Source organism: Petromyzon marinus, chromosome 36 (assembly GCF_048934315.1).
Source record: "Petromyzon marinus isolate PM22_M1 ecotype Great Lakes invasive population chromosome 36, UKy_Petmar_22M1.pri1.0, whole genome shotgun sequence".
Classification (NCBI taxonomy): Eukaryota; Metazoa; Chordata; class Hyperoartia; order Petromyzontiformes; family Petromyzontidae; genus Petromyzon; species Petromyzon marinus.
Genome location: NC_133702.1, coordinates 12,517,901 through 12,543,482, shown reverse-complemented (window position 1 = coordinate 12,543,482; position 25,582 = coordinate 12,517,901). Strand labels below are relative to the sequence as shown.

The 25,582-nt window shown below is 53.2% G+C and overlaps 1 protein-coding gene across 2 annotated transcripts in view; it reads right to left on the bottom strand.

Annotated features, from left to right (window-relative positions):
• The window catches only part of LOC116949266 (receptor-type tyrosine-protein phosphatase gamma-like), a 574,019-nt gene that overhangs the window by 140,356 nt on the left and 408,081 nt on the right, over positions 1-25,582 (bottom strand). For both annotated transcript variants that reach the window (XM_032966362.2, XM_032966363.2), the window contains exon 10: positions 4,243-4,360. In XM_032966362.2, the coding sequence (XP_032822253.1) occupies positions 4,243-4,360 (118 nt within the window). The remainder of the gene's footprint in view (positions 1-4,242; positions 4,361-25,582) is intronic.

Sequence of the window (25,582 nt, the reverse complement as noted above, 5' to 3'; positions counted from 1 at the left end):
TGGGATGGTGGATCGAGTATCTGGGATCTGATATCAGTGATATAAGAGTGGTGACCTGGGATTTTAAAGATGAGGGATCTGTGAATATGGGATCGGAAATTGGTGATCTGGGACCTGAGATTGGGGATCGGGAGTCTTGGATGTGGGATCTAGGATCAGAGATTGGTGGTCTGGGACCTGGGATTGGGGATCGGGAGTCTTGGATGTGGGATCTAGGATCAGAGATTGGTGGTCTGGGACCTAGGATTGAGAATCAGGAATCTGGGATGTGGAATCAGTGATCTGGGATTTTGGAATCAGAGATTGGGCATTTGTGATCAGGGGTATGGGATCTGGGATCGGAGATTGGTGATCTGGGACCTGGGATCAGGATCTGGGTCCGGGGCTCTGGCAAGGGAGCTCGCAGCCCTGCGTCCGTCGGCCTGTGGCGGTGTGAATGTGGCACAGCGAGGGCTGGGCGTGACTTGCTTGAGGGGCCGTGCCCACCCCCGCCCAGTCCGTGTGCACTCTGCTACTGCGCTCTTTCCCTGCGCACAGCAGATGGTACCCCGTGTCATGCAATCCACTGCCGGATGAAGGTCTCCCTTACGGCTGTCTGGTCGTGGAGGTTGTTTGACCGAACTTCACTCCCGCTGGTTCAGTGCGGGTTAATGACAGGAGAATCAAGGAGACCGGCTCAGATATCGTTCCGCACCGACGGTGGACGTGGCCAGGAATCGAACTTGGGAATTCTGGCTTCGGAGCGCAATGCGCTAAGCGCTGCCCGGCCGCTCCACTACTACACCACAGGGAGATTAGCACAGTTGGCTACATGCGGTGCGAAAGAAGTTCAACACACAAGCATTATACTTATCTGAGGTTTAAGCGTTAGGTACAACCTCACGCGAGTCACCGTTATCAGCGAGCGTGAGAGAGACGTTGCACTCCTGGTGACCCCTTGGCTCGTTAATACAAAAACTTGATGAATGAGTGAGTGTGAGTGCTTGGTGTCTACCACCTCACGCGTTCGTTCGATCAATCGATCCTCGCTTTGTACGGCGCCCTTCACCAAAAGGTTTTCCTCCAGGCGCTTGTGCGGAAGCATTAAATAAATAAATCAACCGACCATGAGTAAACGGCGGCATCGGAGGAAAATGGAAACAAATGGTTCGTGTCGAAGCACCGCGAGACGTGGAAATCACTCGCTCATAACGAGCTCATCAAGAGGCAGCGACAGAACACCAGAGTCGTCAACGCCACATCGCACGGCCGCTTCACAGCCTTCAAAAGCATCGGCCGCACAGGGCAGAGGGCTCCCGGACAGACCGTGGCCACTCCGTCCACAGAGCGTGTGCGAATGCTCGAGACTCCTACGAGGCGACTGCTCTGCCACCTGCGCATTCTCTCTAGCGGCGAGCGTGGGCTGCGTCCTGTGCCCTGCGAGGCCGACTCGGAGCGTGTGGAGCCAACGATTCCCGTGGGTCCTGGCGACACCGGCCATTCGCAAGAGCCGCCGGAAACTGACTCTGGCGTGGGCGCAAAGTTCCATCGCCGCCAAAGCTAACGCACGGCGGCCCCGGTCGCCGGGGTTGGAAAAGCTCGGAGCTTTCGCTGTGATCGACAGAGGTGGGCAGAGGCGGGCGTACAACGGCTCCGGCGTTGCCACCGACAAATTATTCGGCCTACGGTTCGGAGATCAAAGCCATCGCAGCGGCAGAGGAAAAAAAAGAAACAACACAGATTTACACAACTCCAGCTGACACGCAAAAATAACCCCTGAAAACAAAACACACGAATCTCAAATCCGAAATAAGCCGTGGGAAAATCCACACAAATGTTTCATCTGTCGCTACCGGGGGGGCGGGGGGGGGGAAGCGGCGGCATGGCGTGCGACATACGCTACAAACACGAGCGCGCTCATACGCCGATCGCGGGGTACCGTGCGCCCACCATCACGGCACCCAATTAAATATTGCCGGGGAGCGGCTGGCAGCGAAGGTGTCTCCATCTCGCGGGGCTCATTATAGCACTCATTGCGCTGCCTGTTTGCGGCTCGCCGCTTAGCGTCGCTTGCCATAGGCCTCTCCTGTTTACACGACCCGCTACCTGTGTTTCCGCCCCCCCGCGCCACCTCTCTCCCAGGTTTAAATGATTCTCTCTCGTCCGTGCCGCCCGCTCAGCGACCCGTGTGATTTTTGGCGAAGGCGCGCATGCCGGCGCTCGCGGCCTCCTCCCCCCACTCCCCCCCGCCCACCGGAGTTTCTTCGCCGATTCGTCAGCGAGTCCGTCACGCGCTCGCACGGGCCTGACGATTTCTTCGAATGTGCCCCGACGTGGACGGCGGCGCGGGATTGAACCTCGTGCGTGCCCCACGTCACTCCGGCTGAAACCAAACGCGCACTCTCTCCACGTCATACATCAATACGTGGAGAGAGCGTGCGGTGCGTCACGTGCCTCACACACGGTGATCGCCCCGTGCAGGTGCCATCCGGCTGGCTCGCGTCTGCCCGCTTTCTGAGACCTGACAACATCGGGGCCCTGTCCCCTGGGTGATTTTGGTCATGGGCTTTTCTGCGGCAGAGATTAATTGGATTTCAGATCTCTCACTCTCTCTCTCTCCACTTGTCTCCTCTCTCTCTCTCTTCAGGCACTCTCCCTCACTTTGTAATGAATTTTGATAACTACTGTATGGGGCGAGATACATTGCTTGGCTGGTCCCTGGAGCCTAGTTAAAGGAGTTAAAGAGGAATCCGTACAAACGCGGCAAGTGTAAGAGGAAGAAAGAGCCTTTTAATGCAAAACAATTATCGGCGCTGCCACTTCCTCGCGATAAAACAACGCTTAAATACATAACCAATTATAACATGAAAACAACAACCGGGGAAGTGGCTGATGCCACCACTTCCAAGAGGATTCATAAAACCAACAAACATTGCACAAGCCATCGCCATGAAACGCTCTCCAGCTGCGTAGCGACGAGCGCTCGAATCCGCGGCGTTAACCCTCGCAGCGACGCTGGCAGCACCGAGCTGTTGCTGTTGGTGCTGCTGGTGCTGCTGGTGCTACTGTTGCTGCTGGTGTTGCTGCTGCTGATTGTGCTGCTACTGGTGCTGCTGGTGCTGCTGCTATTACTTGTTCTGTGGGTGCCGCTGCTGTTGCTGCTGCTGCGTGTCAGCTCGCCGATTGCGAGCGTTCAAGTCGTGGCGCTCGGTGTTGTTCAGCATCGATGTTCCGACATTCCGCTCCACGGGCCCCGGAGCTTCTTCAGCGGGGCGGGGGGGGACTTGGAGAATTCAGCTCCCAGCATGCAGAGCGAAACGTCGGATAATCGTGCTGAACAACGCGCGGTGCAATAACTGCCATTTCCGGGCGAGGCAGAGTTGAAACGACGGGTCCTCTGGTTTCCCCCCCCATATTTAGAATCAACATCACGCGTTTAGAGTATTTGTCTGCTATACATTTCCACGTGATAAACCGCTTTGTTGAGCTATCATTTGGGGCCAGGTGGCTTCTGAAAAAGAGCTACATATCTCAGTGGGCCTTACCTGGTAAAATAAACATAGTTTAGTTTAGTCTCTGCCTGCTGTTGTGTTCCAGATATTGTCAACTGCTGCCTAACAACTGTTGTGTTCCAGCTATTTTACATCAGCTTTTGTTCACCGACTGTTGTGTTTCAACTGCCATGACAAGTGTTGTCACAGCTCTTCTGCCAGGGGTTGCCTGCCTTTGTAAGCCGTTGTGTATCGGCTGCTGTCAAACTTTCGTGTCCATCTGTTCTGCCAGCTGTAGTGTGCCAGCTGTAGCGTGCCAGCTGTTGTCTGCCAGCTTTTGTGTGCCAGCTGTTTGCCAGCTGTAGTGTGCCAGCTGCTGTGTGCCAGCTGTTGTGTGCCAGCTATTGTGTGCCAGCTGTTGTGCATCAGTTGCTGTGTGACAGCTGTTGTCTGCCAGCTGTTGTGTGTCAGCTGTTTGCTAGCTGTAGTGTGCCAGCTGCTGTGTGCCAGCTGTAGTGTGCCAGCTATTGTGTGCCAGCTGTTGTGCATCAGTTGCTGTGTGACAGCTGTTGTCTGCCAGCTGTTGTGTGTCAGCTGTTTGCCAGCTGTTGTGTGCCAGCTGTTGTGCATCAGTTGCTGTGTGCCATCTGTTGTCTGCCAGCTGTTGTGTGCCAGCTGTTTGCTAGCTGTAGTGTGCCAGCTGCTGTGTGCCAGCTGTAGTGTGCCAGCTGTTGTGTGCCAGCTGTTGTGCATCAGCTGTTGCATTTCTTACCTGAGCCGAGGTGGAAGCGGATTGGCCGGGTGGAGGGGCCCAAGAGGTCACCCTGGCACACAGCCTGCACCCTCACCAGGTAGGTGACGCCAGCCGACACGTTCTGCCACAGCAGGCTCTGCGCCACGCACCACACAGCCGGCACAGAAGTAGTCAGCAGCAGCGTCTCGTAAGCACTCACGCACGCTGCCCACGGCGCGAACGGCAGAGCCATTCCAAACCGCAAAACCACCGTCACTGGAACTCTGATGACACTTCATGTGGAGAGGAAGAATATCTCAATCTCCCGGAAGACGCGAGGACTCCGGTACACACGTGGCTGGAGCATAATTCTTATGACTAAGCAACGACAAAAACTGAGCTTTTAACGTCCCAGCAAGAATCCCAGATTCCCAGGATGGCAGCTGCCTCTTTACCAAGAGGACGGACCCTGGGGACACCAGAAAAGTGAAGCGGGGACACGTGGAGCGATGTGTGGAGCGACACACGGAGTGATGGAAGGAGCGATGTGTGGAGCGACACACGGAGTGATGGAAGGAGCGATGTGTGGAGCGACACACGGAGTGATGGAAGGAGCGATGTGTGGAGCGACACAAGGAGTGATGGAAGGAGCGATGTGTGGAGCGACACACGGAGTGACGCGTGGAGCGATGTGTGGAGCGACACACGGAGTGATGGAAGGAGCGATGTGTGGAGCGACACACGGAGTGATGGAAGGAGCGATGTGTGGAGCGACACACGGAGTGATGGAAGGAGCGATGTGTGGAGCGACACACGGAGTGATGGAAGGAGCGATGAGTGGAGCGACACACGGAGTGATGGAAGGAGCGATGTGTGGAGCGACACACGGAGTGATGGAAGGAGCGATGTGTGGAGCGACACACGGAGTGATGGAAGGAGCGATGAGTGGAGCGACACACGGAGTGACACGTGGGGCGATGTGGGGAGCGACACACGGAGTGACGCGTGGAGCGATGTGTGGAGCGACACACGGAGTGACGCGTGGAGCGATGTGTGGAGCGACACACGGAGTGATGGAAGGAGCGATGTGTGGAGCGACACACGGAGTGATGGAAGGAGCGATGAGTGGAGCGACACACGGAGTGATGGAAGGAGCGATGTGTGGAGCGACACACGGAGTGATGGAAGGAGCGATGTGTGGAGCGACACACGGAGTGATGGAAGGAGCGATGTGTGGAGCGACACACGGAGTGATGGAAGGAGCGATGAGTGGAGCGACACACGGAGTGACGCGTGGAGCGATGTGTGGAGCGACACACGGAGTGATGGAAGAAGCGATGAGTGGAGCGACACACGGAGTGACATGTGGAGCGATGTGGGGAGCGACACACGGAGTGATGTAAGGAGCGATGTGTGGAGCGACACACGGAGTGATGGAAGGAGCGATGTGTGGAGCGACACACGGAGTGACGCGTGGAGCGATGTGTGGAGCGACACAAGGAGCGATGTGTGGAGTCACGCATGGAGTGATGCGTGGAGTGACGTGTGGAGCGATGTGTGGAGGGACGCGCAGAGCAAGGCCAGGACCCCGAGCGGCCGATGGAGGCCGTGAGGTGCCACGCTCTGCCGTGGCCTCGCCGGGCGACTCCTCACGCGTGCCCGGCGCACTCAGCGCCGCCGCTCTCCCCCTCCATCACAGCGCAACAGCTTCCCTGCGTGGGATCCGCCCCTGTTGGTTTAGTGCTGCATAATGTCACCCACGTTTTTATTTATTTACGCGGATTTATGACGTGCCGCTGGCACTGGCAGTGCACGCGTGCTGCGTGAGTGGTGGCGTAGCGGTCAGCGCGCTGAGCTACGAACCCGGCGACCCGAGTTCGATTCCCGCTCATGGCCAACACTGGTGACGATGATCTGAACCTGCCCTGGGCCTCCTCCCCAACATCAACTCAGTCTCAAATGAGTACCCGATGCGGTGTGTAAACATCTTTCCCGGGGAGACAAAGGCGGTCGGGCGTGGTGCTGGCCACCCACCCCCTCGTGTGCCGTGCCAGCCTTCATTCAGTGCTCGCTAGCAGCACTTGCTCCAACAGTCTGTTAAGGCTATACGGGGAATCTTTGTCCATATTGCGTGTCAGCGTACGTGTGTGTTTGTGTCCCTTTAGGGATTTAGAGCGACCGTGATCGTTGCTGTCATCGTCAGGGGTCCATCGTCGCCACGGTTTGGCACACAGCGTCCCGTCCAGGCGAGAAGTGTCGCACCGGGAGGCTCGTTCCCATTCAGGAGACGTGTCGGGCCCGCGTATTTTTGTTTCGCTATTTTAAGCCACCCTTAGAATAAAACGTTTTTTCAACCCAAATTTCGTTGTATCGCGTGCAAAGTGCCCTGGGGACAACCTGGCGTGAGGGGCGTTCTATCAAACACGCAAACTCTAATGACTGCCCCTTCAAGTCATTCGCGTTGCGCTACGTTTACTGGCGGGACGGAGAGCTGTAGTGGAGCGACGCGCGAGGGTTCGGGGCGCAGGGTGAGGCGGCCACCTCCCCTGCTGGCGGTGGGAAAACAAACAGAAGGCAAAAACCAAATAACTCTTGAGAGAAATATTAAATATTTACACCTAATTCACTTTCTACTGGTTGGGTGTGGTGGTGGTGGTGGTGGTGGGGGGGGTTTGCCAGCAAGTGCTCCAAGGCACTAAATTAAGTTTTTCTTCCCCACTCCGTTTTTATTTCCTTCGCAAACACGCCGAAGAGAGAGAGAGAGAGAAATATAAACCTTAACCCAGAGTAACGAAATAAAATGGCTGATCTCATGGCTTCCGCTCTGCCGTGAATCAAATTTACAAAATTTGCTGTCCGAACGAATGTGCGGGTCGAGTGAAATATTGGAAGAGAACTCTCGGGGCCAGGACGGCCGCTGAGGCTCGGATCGCGCGCTACGAACGCCCCCCCCCCACCCGTGCACCCCCACCACCCAAGACAAAGATCCCCCGTATAGCCTTAACAGACTGTTGGGCCAAGTGCTGCTAGCGAGGAGCACCTGTGAATGTTGGCACGGCACACGAGGGGGCGGTTGGCCAGCACCACACCCGACCCCTTTGTCTCCCCACTGACGATGATTACACACCGCACCAGGTACTCATTTGAGGTCGAGTCGACCTAAGGGGACCGGTTCAGGTAATCGTCACCGGTTACCTGAACCGGCCGTGAGCAGGAATCGAACTCGGTTCGCCGGGGTTGATAGCGCAGCGCGCCAACCGCAATGCCGCCTCTCCCCACACACAAACCTCCCCACACCGTGTCAGCCACCAGCTTCGTTCCCTAACACCCACCAACACCCCCCCCCCCACCGCCGCCCCCCCAGATTCTCACGCGATAACAGGTCTGACAGCCGCGGCCTCATTTCTGATGACCGTACAAAAAGCACGGACAGCGGCACGGAGGAGGAACGCCGCGGACACGGCGGCTGTGAACAACGCGGCGCAAATCGAATTATGCGGCGTCAGAGTATCGCGGCGGCTCCGCTCGCAAAGTTAACTCGAGGACGTTATTCAACCGCATGAACCCGGCCCGCAATTGTCATGACGGCGAAGCTCGCTAATCTGACAGGTTTGCCTGCTTGCATTTTAAAGCTGGTTTAATTTAATCCACTACGGGCACCGCATTATTGTATTCAACAGTGCTGCTGCTCCGCCGCCTCCACACCAACACCACCTCCTCCCACCCTCTCCTCGCCCGTCGCTCCATCAGTCAAGTGGCAGGAGGTCATAACGCAAATTCCACGGTGCTTAAACCAGCTCCCCAAAAAAATTCAGGAAACGAAACGTTACCAATGCCAGCCGTTCTCCATCTCCGCGCCACGTCGCAGCACGGCGAGAGGAGTTTCAACCACACCGCTGGTCAGCGCGAGTTGGTGAAGGGGGTGGAAGGGTAGGACCGGTTCTGAACTCACTGGGCCACTGACGTTAGGCCGTGGACGGAAAGCGGACGCGGGTCGCCGGGTTCACAGCGCAGTGCGCTAACCGCTGCCCCACCGCTTCCCCCTGCCCCTCCGCACCCCCCGACCTGAAATATTCCGCAACCGTGTAAAAAAGAAATTTGTGCGTAAATCCCATGAACACAAGAATCATTAAAAATGTCACAAAGATCCAATAAAGCACGGGTAACGCGGTGCTGTGTGCGGGGGGCGGAGGGGGAGGAGGGGGTGGAGGATGGGGGGGGTGAGGAGGGATGTAAGGGGGTGTGGGGGGGGGCTGCCCCGAGTCTTAAACCGTCCCTGACGTCTCCCCGTCCGCGTTCGCACGCTGTCTCTCCGCGCTGAAGCCTGCCTTTCAAAGCAATTAGGTTATTTTATTGCAATTGCAGGCAATAAATAAATAAAAATAATGGGAAGTTATTATCGTCAAGATGTCACAAAGGCACAGCTGTCAGCCCGGGTTTGAAATAAAAAAAAATATTTTTTAAAAACATTTGCGATTAAATTGAACCCGCACAACTCGTCTGTTTCCCATCGAGCGCGGGGTTGGCCGGCGTTCTGATGCCTCTCGTGACGCGTGCGGCTGCGTGTGGTGTAGCCCAGGTCTCCGCTTAAGCGGGGAAGTGAGGGGGGTGAGAGTTGTAACCTTATTAAACCATTTTTTTTAAGCTGACGTCGCTGGCGGCTATTGCCCGGTGATCAAGTCAACCCCGTTGACAACGCTCGGCGTTCCGCACGGTGGGACAGCGCCGTGGCGGGTAGAGGAGTCCCGTGGTGGGTGGGACGTTGATGGCTGTGGTCGGCATGCACCCTGCTTGAATCAGAATCGTAGTCAGAAGTTGTATTCCGCACCGAGTAAAGTCCGTAGAGCTAAGATTCTCTTTCTTTGTCAAGGGCGACCTGGCCGGCAGACGACGTCGCGGCGTTGAGCGTGACGCCGGTGCAGGGGAGGGGCATTCCGCTGTCTTGCGGATGCCGACCAACGAGATTCGCTCACGTCCACCGCTGCTGTGAAGCGGACGCGGCACTCGCTAGGCGCGTTGACACGCACGCCGCGGTAGTCATTCGCCGGGGCGGCCACGCGCTCTGAACCGCGAGCCTCTACAACGAGCAGCGACCTCCCGGACATTCCCAGGCTCGGCTGGGCATGGGAGATGTATTATTTATATAATTTATTATGAAAATTATTTATATGATCAGGTTTTAAACTAAACAAGCTATATTCTATTTTACCAGGTAAGGCCCACTGAACTATATAGCTCTTTTTCAGAAGCGGCCTTGCCACAAATTATAGCTCAACGAAGTGGCTTGTCATCACGTGGAAATGTATAGCATCAGCCACATACCTTACTCTAAAAGCGCGATGTTGATTCTAAATGTGGAGTGGAAAACCGGAGGACCCAGAGAAAAATCCACGTTACCACGGAGAGAGAGAGAGAAACACCACAAACTCCAAATATACATCCATAATAGAGTTTTTTGGGGGTTAGATCAGGTAAATATATAAATGTATCGTTAAAACCCGTCACCACCCAATACATCTAGTAAGGGTTGTCACAGCAGGCGTCAGGGTCGGCATCGAACCCACGACCTCCTGCATACCAGGCGAGGGAGATAACATCCTGCACGGAGCAACGACCAGCGCCTGTCCCATCCACGAGGACGAGTGACCTCACGTCTCCGGGGTCGGCAAGTCGCCCCCGAGCGCTCTGTGCATCGTGCCGATGACCCCGCGCGAGCCCACGATCTGGAGGGAGGGGGTTGGTGGGGGGGGGATAGGGTGGAGGGGAGCAGCTATGGGGGAAGATGATTCGCGCACGGCTGTTTTGGGTCGTGCAGGTGATGACGTGAGGCATCACGGCGATGCCGCCCACGCGTGTCATCCTCAACTAAATCGTGTGAAGATGACGAATTGTGGAAGACTCTCGTGGATGCATTGTGTGTAATTAGACCGCCACCGCAGCTCTGGAGATTGAGCCAAGGCTGATTGAAAAAGAGCTTACTTTTTTTAATAGGAATATTTACTTGTGTAGACAAGGAGGGATTTAGAGTCTTACAAGCCAGCTGGTCCTTGCTCAGGAAACAAAACTCCTGCTGGGCTATTTTTCACTCTCAGAGTAAAGTTGGACGTGTGTGACCGCATCAGCCATGTCCGCCCGCCCACCCGCTCGTCCGTCAGGAGCGGGCGGTCACAGTGACTCTTGCAACAGATGATCCGAAACAAATGGGGACTTCGCTGTAGAGCTTTGCCACTATTAGAGACTTGCGATGTGTAAAAAAGAAAAATGCAAATGTTGACCAAAGGATCACCTGGGGAAACTTGGTGAAATATAGAAGGCAGTGCTGAAAGAGAGAGGAAATACATAAATAAAACAACAGTGCCAAAAGGAGAGACGCTGCGTATGTTAGATTTGTTTTCCTTGTTTTTGACTGGCCTTCTTCGAGAAGCAAATACATCTGTTGCGTGTTTTTACATCGAAAGACAAAGATCCCGCCCCTATTTCCTGAACAGACTGTTGGGGGCAAGTGCTGTTAGCGAGCAACTTATGAAGGCCGGCACAGCACACAAGGGGGTGGGTGGCCAGCACCAAGCCCGGCCGCCTTTGTCTCCCTATGTTTTGCGCACAGCACCAGGTACTTATTTGAGGCTGAATCGACCTATGGGAGGCCCAGGACCGGTTCAGATAATCGTCGCTGGTGTTGGCCGTAAGTGGTAATTGAACTTGGGTCGCCGGATTCGTAGCGCGACGCACTAACCTCTCCACCTCCGCTCCAAAGACAAAGACCCCCAATATAACCTTAAACAGACTGTTGGGGCAAGTGCTGTTAGCATCTATGAAGGCCGGCATGGTACACGAGGGTGTGTGTAGCCAGCACCACGCCCGGCCGTCTTTGTTCTCCCCAGTAGCGATGTTTTCATACCACACCAGGTACTCATTTGAGGCTGAGTCGACATAGGGGAGTCCCAGGACTGTCACTGGTGATGGCCGTGAGCGGGTCGCCGGGTTCGTAACGCAATGCACTAACCGCAGCGCCCCCGCTCTCCGCTATATCAACCACACACACACACAGGCACAGCCACGCGAAGCACAGGTGATGTGACAGAGACAGAGCCACCCTCCCGCCTCTGTGACCCATCTCGTGCTCACGCGACGAGGTTACGGCTACAGGGTCGGAGGTCAGAGTCATTGTTAGAGCCAAAGCTACGCTGAATGATATACAAAATGAAACATACTTGATGACTGAGCTTTGAGCGAATCACCTGGAATCCAGCAGCAGATAGACCAATTGTCAAGATGACAACGACGATGAAGAGGCCATCGCGGAAGCCACCAGAAGGGTTTGTGCATGGTGGCATGGAGAGGCCAATCATCCAGCAGTGGATAGACCATGTCTCACAATGGTGGTGGTGGTGATGATTATGAGTAGAGACAACGTGAGCCAGTTCTAGACATCGCATTGACTGCCTAGGAAGGGTGAGTGGGCTTGGCAGGACGCGACGTTAGAGGAGATGTTTGTTGGTGGTCGAGACGAATTATTTAGCGGCAGTCAAAGAAGGGAAGGAAGGCCTGACGGGACGTCCCCACTACAGAGATTGAGTGATGGAATCAACTCGTGTGTGCGGAAGAAGATCAGACGCAGCGCACCTCCGATTGGCACGGTCGGTTATGCACGGTGCGATAGAAGTTCAACGTACATGCATTGCCGCATTACGGCTTGCAGAGGCATTCATCCGGCAGTGGATAAACCACGTCTCACGATGACAATTTCGACGATTATTAATGGAGCGGGAGTGGAAGCCGTGGTGTGGCCGGGCCTCTCAGCGCCAGAGCCAGGTGCTGCGGGCTGCTCCTAATGAGAACATTCGTAATCCGGATTAGCGCTCATCATGCCCCCCCTACCCCCCGTCTAAGGCCACAATTAATGATGATTATTGACTTTCTAATCGCATCCTTCTGTGTGTGTACACACTCGGGAACGCACGCGTGCACACACACACACATAGCGGCTTCGCAGTAAGCACAGTGTGGGTAAACAAAATAAAATAATGGGCTAAAAAAAGTCAACCAAACCTAGCTGGGTCATCGTCGCCGTCGTCGTCGTCGTCAGCCATGGTCTATCCACTGTTGGTTGGAGGGATACTCTCCGAGCCGTCGTGATCCGTCGCGGTCTTTCTCCGTCTCCGTGGTTTGGAGCGGCGTGGCGCTGTTGTACGTGCTGCGAAGCCGGCCACCCCGAGTTTGATTCCCACCCACGACCAATAAGAGCGATGGCGAATATTTGATCCGGTACTGGGCCTCAAACTAGGTCGAATCAACCTTAATTATCTGGTGCGGTGAATAAATAACAGCAATGGGGAGACAAAGACGGTGCCGGTCTTCATAGGTGTTACTCGCTAACAGCAACTGCCCCAAACAGTCTGTTAAGGCCACACCGGGGATCTTTGTGTATGCGTGCTTTGTGTGTGAGTGTGTGCTTTGTGTGTGTGTGTGCTTTGTGTGTGTGTGTGTTTTGTGTGTGTGCTTTGTGTGTGTGTGCTTTGTGTGTGTGTGCTTTGTGTGTGTGTGCTTTGTGTGTGCGTGTGCTTTGTGTGTGTGTGCTTTGTGTGTGTGTGCTTTGTGTGTGTGTGCTTTGTGTGTGTGTGCACGTGTCTTGTGTTGTTCCATTCTTCTCATGACTGGCACTGCAGTTGACCCCGTGACCCACATCCCCCGGCTCCTCCCACCTTTCGCTATGAAACTCTCCCCGGTGTTCATTAAGCCGACCAGACGACAGCGGCTGTGATGGGAGTGCAATGTCCCATACATATTCATAGTTAGTATTAATATCACCTCATGAATATTAAGAGGCTCGTGCATGAATGTTCAATCAAGAGTGTATGAATATTCATCAACAAATCAAATGCTGCTCGGTTTCATTGTTGATTGAAAGTCCTTATGTCAAACACAAACGCTTTAATTTTTGTGATGTCTCAAAAGAGCCGTGGACATGAAATGCATTTCGCTGTTTGCTTGTAATACACACAAAGTATTCTGTCCAGCCCTTTAACTTGTGTACGAGCTGTTTTCGGAGGGCATGCTAATGGTCCGAGTGAAATGCACAGCGAAGCCGCATTTACGCAGAGATGCGTGCCGAGATGAAAGCGATCCCAGTCCAGCTGTGGGATGTTGTGTGGGCTGAGCGCTGCCCCCCACGAACCCTCCAGTCAGCCGTCCCCGCAGTCCACCAGTCAGTCGACTCACCAGCCCACCAGTCAGTCGACCCACTAGCCCACCAGTCAGTCGACCCACTAGCCCACCAGTCAGTCGACCCACTAGCCCACCAGTCAGTCGACTCACCAGCCCACCAGTCAGTCGACTCACCAGCCCACCAGTCAGTCGACCCACCAGCCCACCAGTCAGTCGACTCACCAGCCCACCAGTCAGTCGACCCACTAGCCCACCAGTCAGTCGACCCACTAGCCCACCAGTCAGTCGACTCACCAGTCCACCAGTCAGTCGACCCACCAGCCCACCAGTCAGTCGACCCACCAGCCAACCAGTCAGTCGACCCACCACCCCACCAGTCAGCCGACTCACTAGCTCACTAGTCAGTCGACGCACTAGCCCTCCAGTCAGTCGACCCACTAGCCCACCAGTCAGTCGACCCACCAGCCCACCAGTCAGTCGACCCACTAGCCCACCAGTCAGTCGACCCACTAGCCCACCAGTCAACCGACTCACTAGACCACCAGTCAGTCGACCCACCAGCCCACCAGTCAACCGACCCACCAGATCACCAGTCAGTCGACCCACTAGCCCACCAGTCAGCCGACTCACTATCACACTAGTCAGTCGACCCACTAGCCCACCAGTCAGTCGACCCACCAGTCCACCAGTCAGTCGACCCACTAGCCCACTAGTCAGCCGACCCACGAGCCCACCAGTCAGTCGACCCACTAGCCCACCAGTCAGCCGACTCACTAGCTCACTAGTCAGTCGACCCACTAGCCCACCAGTCAGTCGACCCACCAGTCCACCAGTCAGTCGACCCACTAGCCCACTAGTCAGCCGACCCACCAGCCCACCAGTCAGTCGACCCACTAGCCCACCAGTCAGCCGACCCACCAGCCCACCAGTCAGTCGACCCACTAGCCCACCAGTCAGTCGACCCACTAGCCCACCAGTCAGTCGACCCACCAGCCCACCAGTCAGCCGACTCACTAACCCACCAGTCAGTCGACCCACCAGCCCACCAGTCAGTCGACCCAGAAGCCCACCAGTCAGTTGACCCACTAACCCACCAGTCAGTCGACTCACTAACCCACCAGTCAGTCGACCCACCAGCCCACCAGTCAGTCGACCCAGAAGCCCACCAGTCAGTTGACCCACTAGCCCACCAGTCAGTCGACTCACTAACCCACCAGTCAGTTGACCCACTAGCCCACCAGTCAGTCGACCCACTAGCCCACCAGTCAGTCGACCCACTAGCCCACCAGTCAGTCGACCCACTAGCCCACCAGCCCACCTGCCATTCAGCCCGCCCGCCTGACTCCTAACAACTCAAACGTTCTGTGGCCAAAGTTGTGAGCACACTGGGGCGACAAGGTGATGGGACAATGGCGGCACTCGTGCCTCGAAGCAGGAAGCACCTGGGTTTGATTCGTAACTCGGGTGCTTTCTAATATCCTGCAAGAGTTTCCTCTGCATTTTGCAGTTTCCTCCCAAAGATAAAACATCAATAAAAGCCATACAATGTGCAGTTCTTCTTTCTTATGGCACGTAAGCAACAGGATAGATGTCATAGTTGAATGTTAAGGTCCTTCAACCAATCCAAGGCGGCAGTAGATGCTGTACGGATTGCAGCGATACCGTAAGGGTGTGCGTGGATGGCATTGATGTGTTTGATGGTTTGGGCTTTACCACAGTCGCAGATTGGTGAATTTTTCATTTTCCATTAATGGAATATGTACGACACATATCTCCCGTGCTGCGTCCGAGCACGGTTCAGTGTGGTCCACAGCCGTCGTAAGAGAGAGAAAGAGAAAATCTTGGCACGTCCACGGTGAGGTCCTGAATGTGCAATTATTGTGCAGTAACTGGTATCGACCAAACAAATCCAATCCTGATAAATGTGATGTATATTAACTCAATTTTGATTACACAGAGCAAGATAGCCACCTCCTAAAAATGAGTCTTGAGGCTCACTGAGGCTTTCCTGGGTAAAAAAGGGGCAGGTCAGGGCGCCACGGTGGCCAAATGTTAACTCCCTGGCCTAGTATACAGGAGGTCGTGGGTTGGATTCTGACCCTGACGCCTGCTGTATATTTGGAGTGTGCGTGTCTCTCTCCCCGTGGTCGCGTGGATTTTCTCCGGGTCCTCCGTTTTTTTCCCTCTACGTTCAGAATCATGCGTTTAGAATATTTGGCTCCAATAAATTTCCACCTGATAAGCCACTTCTTGAGCTTTCATTTGTGGCCAGGTCGATTCATAAAAAGAGCTATGTAGTTCAGCGGGCCTTATTTGGTAAAATAGAAAATAGCTTAGTTTAGTTTCAAACATGATCATATAAATAATATTCATAATAAATAATATAAATAATAAATCTACCATACTCAGCCCAGAGGCTTGCGGTTCAGAGCGAGTGGCGTGCGTGGCAACGCGCGTAATGAATGCCGCGTCTGCTTCACAGCAGCGGTGGACGCGAGCGAATCCCGTTGGTCGGCATCCGCAAGACAGCGGAATGCCCCTCCCCTGCGCCGGCGTCACGCTCAACGCCGCGACGTCGTCTGCCGGCCAGGTCGCCCTTGACAAAGAAAGAGAATCTTAGCTCTACGGACTTTACTCGGTGCGGAATACAACTTCTGACTACGATTCTGATTCAAGCAGGGTGCCTGCCGACCACTCAATGGGGGAGACGCACAGCCATCAACGGCCCACCGACTGCGAGATTCCTCTACCGGCCCCGGGAACCGCGGTGCCGTCCCGTGGCGCAGAAAGCCGAGCGTTGCCAACGGGCTTGACTTGATCACCGGGCAACATCCGGCAGCGACGTCACCTTTCTGTTCGCAGTAAGATGTCAAAATGTATCGCGAAGCAGCTAAACGGTCATCGCGCTGCGAAATTCCCGTGCGGCTCTGCACTTGGCGGCTGAATCGCACAGTTGGCGTGCTTTTTGTTCCTCTTCCAATCACGAGTCGCGATGCCTTGCAGGTTCTTCGACTTTCAGTGTCACCCGACGCAAGTTACCCACCCTTGCAGCGCGAGTCTTACAAACCCCGTAGGTCCGCGACCCACACAATAAGCAGCTCAATCATCCACCGCACGGCGAGCGCGACGACCTCGCACATCCATTGCGCTGTCAATTACTCCTCAAAAATGCCATCGAGCAAAGCACCGATTGGATGCTTAATAGCTATCTACTTACAACTTTAAATCTCGAGCTCATTAGTTCATGAGTATTGTGCAAGAAAGATAAAATATTCAAGGGCAAATAAAACACGCAACGGTGATCACGAAGATGAAATTAGCAGACATCATCGTCATTGTCAGCGATGATCAATCCATTGCTGGGTGAAGGCCTCCCCGAGATGTTAACTGCCTCACCTGGTATCCAGGAGGTCGTGGGTTGGATCTCGACCCTGACGTCTGCTGTAGATTTGGAGTTTGCGTACTCTCCCCGAGGTCGCATGGATTTTGTTTCCCTCCACATTTAGATTCATGCGTTTAGAGTATTTGGTTGCTACAAACGTCCACATGATGAGCCACTTTGTTGAGCTATCATTTGTGGCCAGGTCTCTTCTAAAAAAGAGCTATATAGCTCAGTGGGCCTTACCTGGTACAATACAAAAAAGAAATCAGCTAGTTTTAATAGTAATCTGTTTCATCCTGCATGCGAGGGTATGATCCACATAGCCCGTGATGCTCACGCGGCTTTAATCGCTCCGTCTCCTCGGTGCACGTCCTCGATGGATGCGCTCCGTTCCTTGGCTGCCACTCCGTTGTAAGTCTCGACCGGCGTCCCTCGGGGTAAGGCCTGCTCACATTTTACACGAGCTCAGAGCTGCGTATCGACCCCAGCGTCCCTTCTCCAATCTGTGTGCTCCTCTCTCTGCTTCTTGGCGTAAATTCCGAGCGCACGATAAATAAAACATTAAAATCGTTAATTTTTGTTTTGCTTAAGGGCCTCGCTCAAACCCCCCAATGGATGTTGGCCTCACCACACCGCGCGGGCCGTGGGGTGTGATCTCGCCGTCCTTCAGCGTGCCGCTCACCGCCGATGAGCGAAGGTGGGGGAGCATAGCACTGGACAACGATGGATTTTGCTGCACCGCCATCCGATGGCAGCAGCGTCACAGCGGTCACAGCGGCCTGCACACAACAGCTGTAACGCCGATAACTCATGTTCTTTATGCGTGGCCGTGGCCGACCCACCAAGCGGTGACTGGCCTCAAATCCGTTAGCTTGGGAGATCCGCGCATAGCGGGGGAAGAGGGGGTGGGTGATGTTGCCATCGGCGAGCTAACATCCACTCGTTGGATTGTGAATAGGAGCTTGGCCCAAGAGTGGGCCCTTAGCGCCAGAGGATGCGAGCACACAATGTACGCCACACGTAGCGTCGCTCGCACACTCACGCTTGCACTCACCGGCGACTCGCACTCGCCCGCATTCGCACTCATTTACACTCATTTAGACTGGCGGCGCTCACTCACGCACGCTTTCCCACGCGGGCCCTCAACAAAGAATGCTCACCGTGAACAAAACATTTGCAAAGACAAAGATCCCCCCCCCTCGTATAGCCTTAACAGCCTGTTGGGGCAAGTGCCGTTAGCAAGTAGCAGCTATGAAGGCCGGCACAGCACACGAGGGGGTGGGTGGCCAGCACCACGCCCGACCGCCTTTGTCTCCCTAGTGGAGATGTTTTCACACTGCAACAGGTACTCATTTGAGGCTGAGTCGACCTCGGGGGGGCCCAGTACCGGTTCAGATAACCGTCACTGCTGTTGACCGTGAGCAGGAATTGAACTCGGCTCGTCGGGTTCGTAGGGCAGTGCAGCACTAACCGCTACACTACCGCTCCCCATACACACACACTCACATACACTCACACAAAACAAACACACTGAGTCACACACACGCACATGCAGGGACTGTGAGTGCAGAGCCGACGATGATGAAAGGGAGAGAGGCAGAGGTGAGAGGAGAGGGGAGAGCAAAGCAAAACCTTCGGCTGACTCCCATGCGGTGAAATGTCACGCGTAAAACACACAAAGTAACGGCGCATATGCACACACAAAGAGAAAGATCCCCTGTGTAGCCTTAGCCGACTGTTGGGGCAAGTGCTGTTGGCGAGCACCTATGAAGGCCAGTATGGCACACAATGGGGTGGGTGGCCAGCAAACATGCCCAGATGTTTTTGTCTCCCCAGTGGCGATGTTTACACACTCATTTGAGGCTGAGTCGACCTAGGGGAGGCCCATGACTGGTTCAGATAATCGTCACTGGTGTTGGCTGTGAGCGGGAATCGAAATTAGGTCGCCGGGTTCGTAGCACAGTGCACTAACCACTGCGCTACCGCTCCCCACACATGCACGCACAACAACAACCGCCATTCGCCACTAAGTGGCGGTGACGTCACCGCGACGCTTGTGTCAGTGTTGAACGCCCGCTGGCAGGAGATCACGGGGCAGACCCAGATGCCACAGGTCGACTGACTGAGACGACTGGCTGATGCACCACCTGTGCCACCTACTGTGCCAACTTGCTGTGATTTAGCCACCCAGCACTCCGCTCGTTGTTGTGAACGTCGCTCCTACGCCCTCCGTTGTTGTTGGAGGGCGACTGCCTCCAACTGCCCAGTAGCGTCCCTCACGAGCCTCCTCCACAGAGACCGATCTTGACACCGCTGGTACCAGTCATCAGCAAGTCCACTCAGCTCCACGTCCTCCTGTACCACATCACTCCATCTCTTCTCTAGCCCGTGCCGCGCCCGTTTATCCCCCTCGATCTGGCCGAACAAAAGCTGTTTAGGCATGCGGTGGCTGGTAGAGGCCGACCGAAACTGAATTTCTGGTTTCGGCCGAAACCGAAACCAGACCGAAAGTTTAACTTCACTTTCGGCCGAGACCGAAACAGAAAGGTATATAACCGAAGTTACCGAACACAAGATTTATGAAATATGTCATGATGCAATGCTACTTCAATAAAAAAATAAATCTAGAACTGATCATTCAGAGCCGGCAGTAAGAGTCGCTAAATATCAAATCTTTAGGTGTTACTTAGTAATTATATCCAAACAAACGAATGTTGTAGTTAAGAAATACCAGTTTCTCCGCATTCTCGCCCAGCAAGTTGCTGCGCCTTGCTTTGATGAGAATCGACTTTAGTGAAGTAATCCCACACCGCATATTTCAATATTAATCACAGTGTAATCTAGATTTGAAGTTTTCGTGACTGCAGGGATCCATACTCTTTGGTTCTTTTTGTATAGTCACGTAGTAGGTAGAAAATATAAAATCAATTTAATCACGACGTTTCGGGCACAACACAAGCGTCCGTCATCAGGTGGGACACCCACACAGTGGCCCACTTCAGCAAATTGTCTTCTTGCTGTGGGTGTCCCACCTGATAACGGAAGCTTGTGTTGCGCTCGAAACATTTTATTTTTTATACCTAAGTGACTTTACTGAAAGAACCAAAGAGTAGTCTTCACGGTGATTAACTGCTCCGTTTATTAACTTTAATTTTCCACTTCACTCAGATTCGTAATTTCGTTATCACTAACTCGCTACAAAACTATTAACTAACTGAATATCAATATTGTCAGACTTCGAATCTCGGTATCAACACGCGTGTAGACTTAAGCGAACGCAACACATGAGCCAAGACGGGCAGGCGGCTGGGAACAGACAACAGAGGCATTTTGTTGTCGTCCCGCCAAAGAGACTCCACCCACGGATGCAGATGCAGGCCGCCGTCTGTTGACAGCAGACCATCGTTGCGGCTGCAACCTCGCATCCAAGCTGCTGCTGCTGCTGCTGACATGTGTGTGTGTTTGCAGCCTATCGCATAGGATTGCCTAGCCCGATAGGCAGTGATAGACATAGCACTAGCGTTATATTTTAAAAATGATCGTGAGCAGAGGGTCAGGGACTCCGAAAGCACGAAGAACAACCCAGAGCCCAGACCTACTGATGGTATCATAGGCCTTGACCAGGTCAATAAAGCAGAGATGTAGGTCTTGTTGGAATTCCCTACACCTCTGATGTAGCAGACGGACAGAAAATATACAGTGAGGGAAAAAAGAATTTGATCCCCTGCTGATTTTGTACGTTTGCCCACTGACAAAGAAATGATCAGTCTATAATTTTAATGGTAGGTTTATTTGAACAGTGAGAGACAAAATAACAACAAAAATCCAGAAAAACGCATGTCAAAAATGTTAGAAATTGATTTGCATTTTAATGAGATAAATAAGTAGTTGACCCCTCTGTAAAACATGACTTAGTACTTGATGGCAAAACCCTTGTTGGCAATCACAGAGGTGAGACGTTTCTTGTAGTTGGCCACCAGGTTTGCACACATCTCAGGAGGGATTTTGTCCCACTCCTCTTTGCAGATCTTCTCCAAGTCATTAAGGTTTCGAGGCTGACGTTTGGCAACTCGAACCTTCAGCTCCCTCTACAGATTTTCTATGGGATTAAGGTCTGGAGACTGGCTAGGCCACTCCAGGACCTTCATGTGCTTCTTCTTGAGCCGCTCCTTTGTTGCCTTGGCCTTGTGTTTTGGATCATTGTCATGCTGGAATACCCATCAACGACCCATTTTCAATGCCCTGGCTGAGAGAAGGAGGTTGTCACCCAAGATTTGACGGTACATGGCCCCATCCATCGTCCCTTTGATGCGGTGAAGTTGTTCTGTCCCCTTAGCAGAAAAACACCCCCAAAGCATAATGTTTCCACCTCCATGTTTGACGGTGGGGATGGTGATCTTGGGGTCATGGGCAGCATTCCTCCTCCTCCAAACACGGCGAGTTGAGTTGATGCCAAAGAGCTCCATTTTTGTCTCATCTGACCACAACACTTTCACCCAGTTGTCCTCTAAATCATTCAAATGTCCATTGGCAAACTTCAGACGGGCATGTATATGTGCTTTCTTGAGCAGGGGGACCTTGCGGGCGCTGCAGGATTTCAGTCCTTCACGGCGTAGTGTTACCAATTGTTTTCTTGGTGACTATGGTCCCAGCTGCCTTGAGATCATTGACAAGATCCTCCCGTGTCGTTCTGGGCTGATTCCTCACCGTTATCATGATCATTGCAACTCCACAAGGTGAGATCTTGCATGGAGCCCCAGGCCGAGGGAGATTGACAGTTCTTTTGTGTTTCTTCCATTTGCGAATAATCGCACCAACTGTTGTCACCTTCTCACCAAGCTGCTTGGGAATGGTCTTGTAGCCCATTCCAGCCTTGTGTAGGTCTACAATCTTGTCCCTGACATCGTTGGAGAGCTCTTTGGTCTTGGCCATGGTGGAGAGTTTGGAATCTGATTGATTCATTGCTTCTGTGGACAGGTGTCTTTTATACAGGTAACAAGCTGAGATTAGGAGCACTCCCTTTAAGAGTGTGCTCCTAATCTCAGCTCGTTACCTGTATAAAAGACAACTGGGAGACAGAAATCTTTCTGATTGAGAGGGGGTCAAATACTTATTACCCTCATTACAATGCAAATCAATTTATAACATTTTTGACATGCGTTTTTCTGGATTTTGTTGTTGTTATTCTGTCTCTCACTGTTCAAATAAACCTACCATTAAAATTATAGACTGATCATTTGTCAGTGGGCAAACGTACAAAATCATCAGGGAATCAAATACTTTTTTCCCTCACTGTATGCAGGACCGCCCTGTCCTGAAACCACATTAGGGCTCCGCGAGCCTCTCCTCAGCATGCCTAGCAAGGCGATGTTGAATAATCCTTCCAAGGACCTTTCCCGGCACACTGAGGAGTGAGATGCCCCTGTAGTTGTTACAGTCTGTGCGGTCCCCCTTCTTAAAGAGGGGGACCACCAGGGCATTCTTCCAATCCTGCGGAACGCATCCAGTCGTCCAGACTGTTGTTATGATGTAAGGTAGGGCAGTCTGTGCACCAACACCACCCTCCATCAGCATTTAGCTTGGGAGATCATCTCTGCCCGGTGCCTTTCCTGGTCTCAGACTCTGGATCGCCTTCAGTACTTCCTCAACAGATGGCGTATCAGCCAGCCACTCAAAGGGGGTGACTTCTTCCAATATTTGAGGCACCGCAGCCTCGGCAGGGTGATCCCCACTTTGTCCCACGTTGTTTTCCAGGCTGAGGGATTTCCTCTCCCCAAGGACCTCACAGAAATGCTCAGCAATTCTGCAAACCTGTTCCTGGGGGTTCTTTCCCCTAATGGTGTTATATGGTGTGGCGCTGCAGGTGACTTTTTTGAGTTAAATAGTGATTTGTGATCGCGGGCCATTGAGGCAGACTCCATCTCCTCAGTAACCCGCGACCACCACCCATCCTTGCAGTGCCTCACGACTCTCCAAACCTCCGAGCGAAGGCTGCGGTAAGCCTCCTCATTATCCGACGTGGGATGCTGTAGCTGATGAGAGTGGGCCTGTCGCTTTTCTCAGCCAGCTTGAACACCTCCTCTGTCAGCCAGGGTCTCTGGGGAGGTCTGAACCGTGTACCAAAAGCAGCCATTGCAGCTGCATGAGCCACAGTCCTAAACCTCGCCCATTTCCCCTCGACATCAGGAGGAGTGGGGGAAGATGCCAACCCCAGCTGCAAGCGATGATGAAATTCTCGCTTGCAACTTTCATCAGCTAGCTGAGACCATTCCACGAAAGATTTGAATGGGATCCTGGGTGCACACCCACCACCGGAGTGGAAGACTGGCAGGCGCATCGTACAGATGACAAGTCGATGGTCAGTGTGCAGATCAGCTCTACGGTCGGTCCTGGTGTCAAGGACATGGGCCCGCATCCGCTGGTCCGTCACTATGTAGTCCAGCAGATGTTCTTGTTTGGACCCGGCATGCATCCATGATGTTGTGTGGATGCGCCAATGCCAGAACAGCGTGTTGGTAATTCCAAGCCCATGGGCTGCACGAAAATCTAGCAGCCTCCTGCCGTTGTTATTGAGCTGATCTGGCCCATGCCTTCCAATCACTCCATACCAGGTGCCAGCATCATGAGCAACTCGGGAATTGAAGTCACCCAACAAGATGACTCTATCCCGAGGGGCCACTTTAGCTAGCACCTGTGACAGGAGATCATAGAAGGCATCTGACTCATCGGCCTTGCCTGCATCCCTCCACGGATGTTCGTCTTCGGTGGGGGCAAAACTAACCACGACCACCACTCCTCCCTTCTGGTTGATGGGAAGGCGAGCCCAGAGTAGCCTGGAGCTTACAGCTTCCCACACCTCACCGCCATGCTCCCACGCCCCCTTCATTCTTTTGTTCAGAAGAAGGGCCACTCCCTGTTGTTTGGCAGTCTCCTGCCCCAAGAAGAGGACTGTCCACCCCTCATGGTGGCAGGAGCCAGAGCCGGTCCACAGGACCTCCTGAATACCATAGAGATCCAGGCGGTACCGGTCCAGCTCCCGACAGAAGAGTGGCAACCTCTCCTCCGCAGTGAGCGTTCGAACATTCCACGTGGCCACACGTAGTGGTTTTTCGTTGTTTCTGGTGGAGCCCCGAGGGTAAGGATTCAGTCTCCTGGCTCCGCCAAATGGGGTTTGGCCAGGAGACGTCATAGACGCCTGTCCCCCCGGGGCCTCCGGCACAAGCTTATTAATTACATTTTTCAGACGTGGTTTAGTGCTAATTAATTGAAGGTGGAGGGGTTACCAGCCCCTGGCACGCGTTCAGAGCCCCCATTTGGCCGCTGTGGTGGTTACAAACGCCATGAGGGGAAAGGCCAATTTAAATTGGCCCTCCCCCCAAGGCACTGCCCACCACAGCGTTGCCGTCCGGCACCACGAGGTAAGGGGTTGTATTTGCACGCACACACACACGTACACATGCACACAGTGCCGGATTAAGCCTGTAGCATGTGTTATAAAGGGGCCCTAAATTTAAAAAAACACATAAATATTAAACTAAATTTGTTTACTTGCATAGTAAAGTAATTGTATTTTTTCATTTGCTATACAGTCATATGATACTACAAATCGCTCACCTTAAACACCCAGTCGTTCATAAAAGTTGAAGGCAGTACAGTACTAAATTAATAGAGAAAGTTCAGAACCACTCAACCGGAATTGATAGCTTGAAAGCATTTAGCGCGGGGCCCTTGAAAGTGCGGGGCCCATAGCATATGCTACTTTTGCTACTAGGATAATCCGGCACTGCATACAAACACAAACACAGGGAACGCTAAATGTATGGTTTAAAAATCAAGTCTGTTAATGAAGAACAAATCCTATCATCACACGTGAATGATAGCGTAGGCTGGAAATACTATGGGTTTCAAACAACAACCAGACACGTGTAAACAGCACACTGCCTCTGTGTATTCTGAAAAAACTAAAACTATTTTTTTTCCAGATAAAGCCCACTGAGCTACATAGCTCTTTTTCAGGCCACAAATGATAGCTCGACTAAGTGGCTTATCATCACATGGAAATTTATAGCAGCCAAAGTCTCAACGTGTGCCGTTGATTTTAGATGTGGAGGGAAAACCGGAGGACCCGGAGAAAAATCCATGCGACCACAGGGAGAGACACACACAAACTCCAAATATACATGCGTAAGAGTCGGGCTTGAACCCACGACCTCCTGTATACAAGGCGAGGTAGTTAACATCTCCTAGCCACCGTGGCGCCCAAACATCATCAGAGGTTCCTGGAAAACGGCACCGTGTTCCCATCAAATTATAAACAAAGCAAATGTTGCCGACTGAGAGGCAGCGCAAGAGGACGACATTGCACATTGTCAGGAAATGCTGTGCCAGTTCACGTGGAACGTTGGACCAACGTTGAGCCAAAGTTGGCCTGGCGGTTCCTCGTTGGCGAAACTTCGCACGCCCTGGATGATGTGTGTGCATCTGACACGTGTTGGCACCTCGTTTGACGTGTACGTTTCCTGGGCCAATGTCGTGCGTTTAATAGTTGGATTTTGGGGTCAGGCCACGTAGGTATCCAGCCAAATCCTGGCCGTTAAGATACCTCGTTCCCACTTTGTGATTCGGATTTCCTGGAAGATGTTTGGCGCGGGTTTCAAGTGAAAGGTTGCGGATCTCATCGCTGCCCAATTCCAGTGGTGAGGGTCGCTCTTCACCTCACCCGGTGAGCGAGTGACAACGAACACGTGTGGCTGCGTCAGGGCGGTGGAGGGTCTTGACAACACAAGCCCTCTCCCTCCCTCTGCCCTCTGGCTACGAGTTCACACCGCAAAG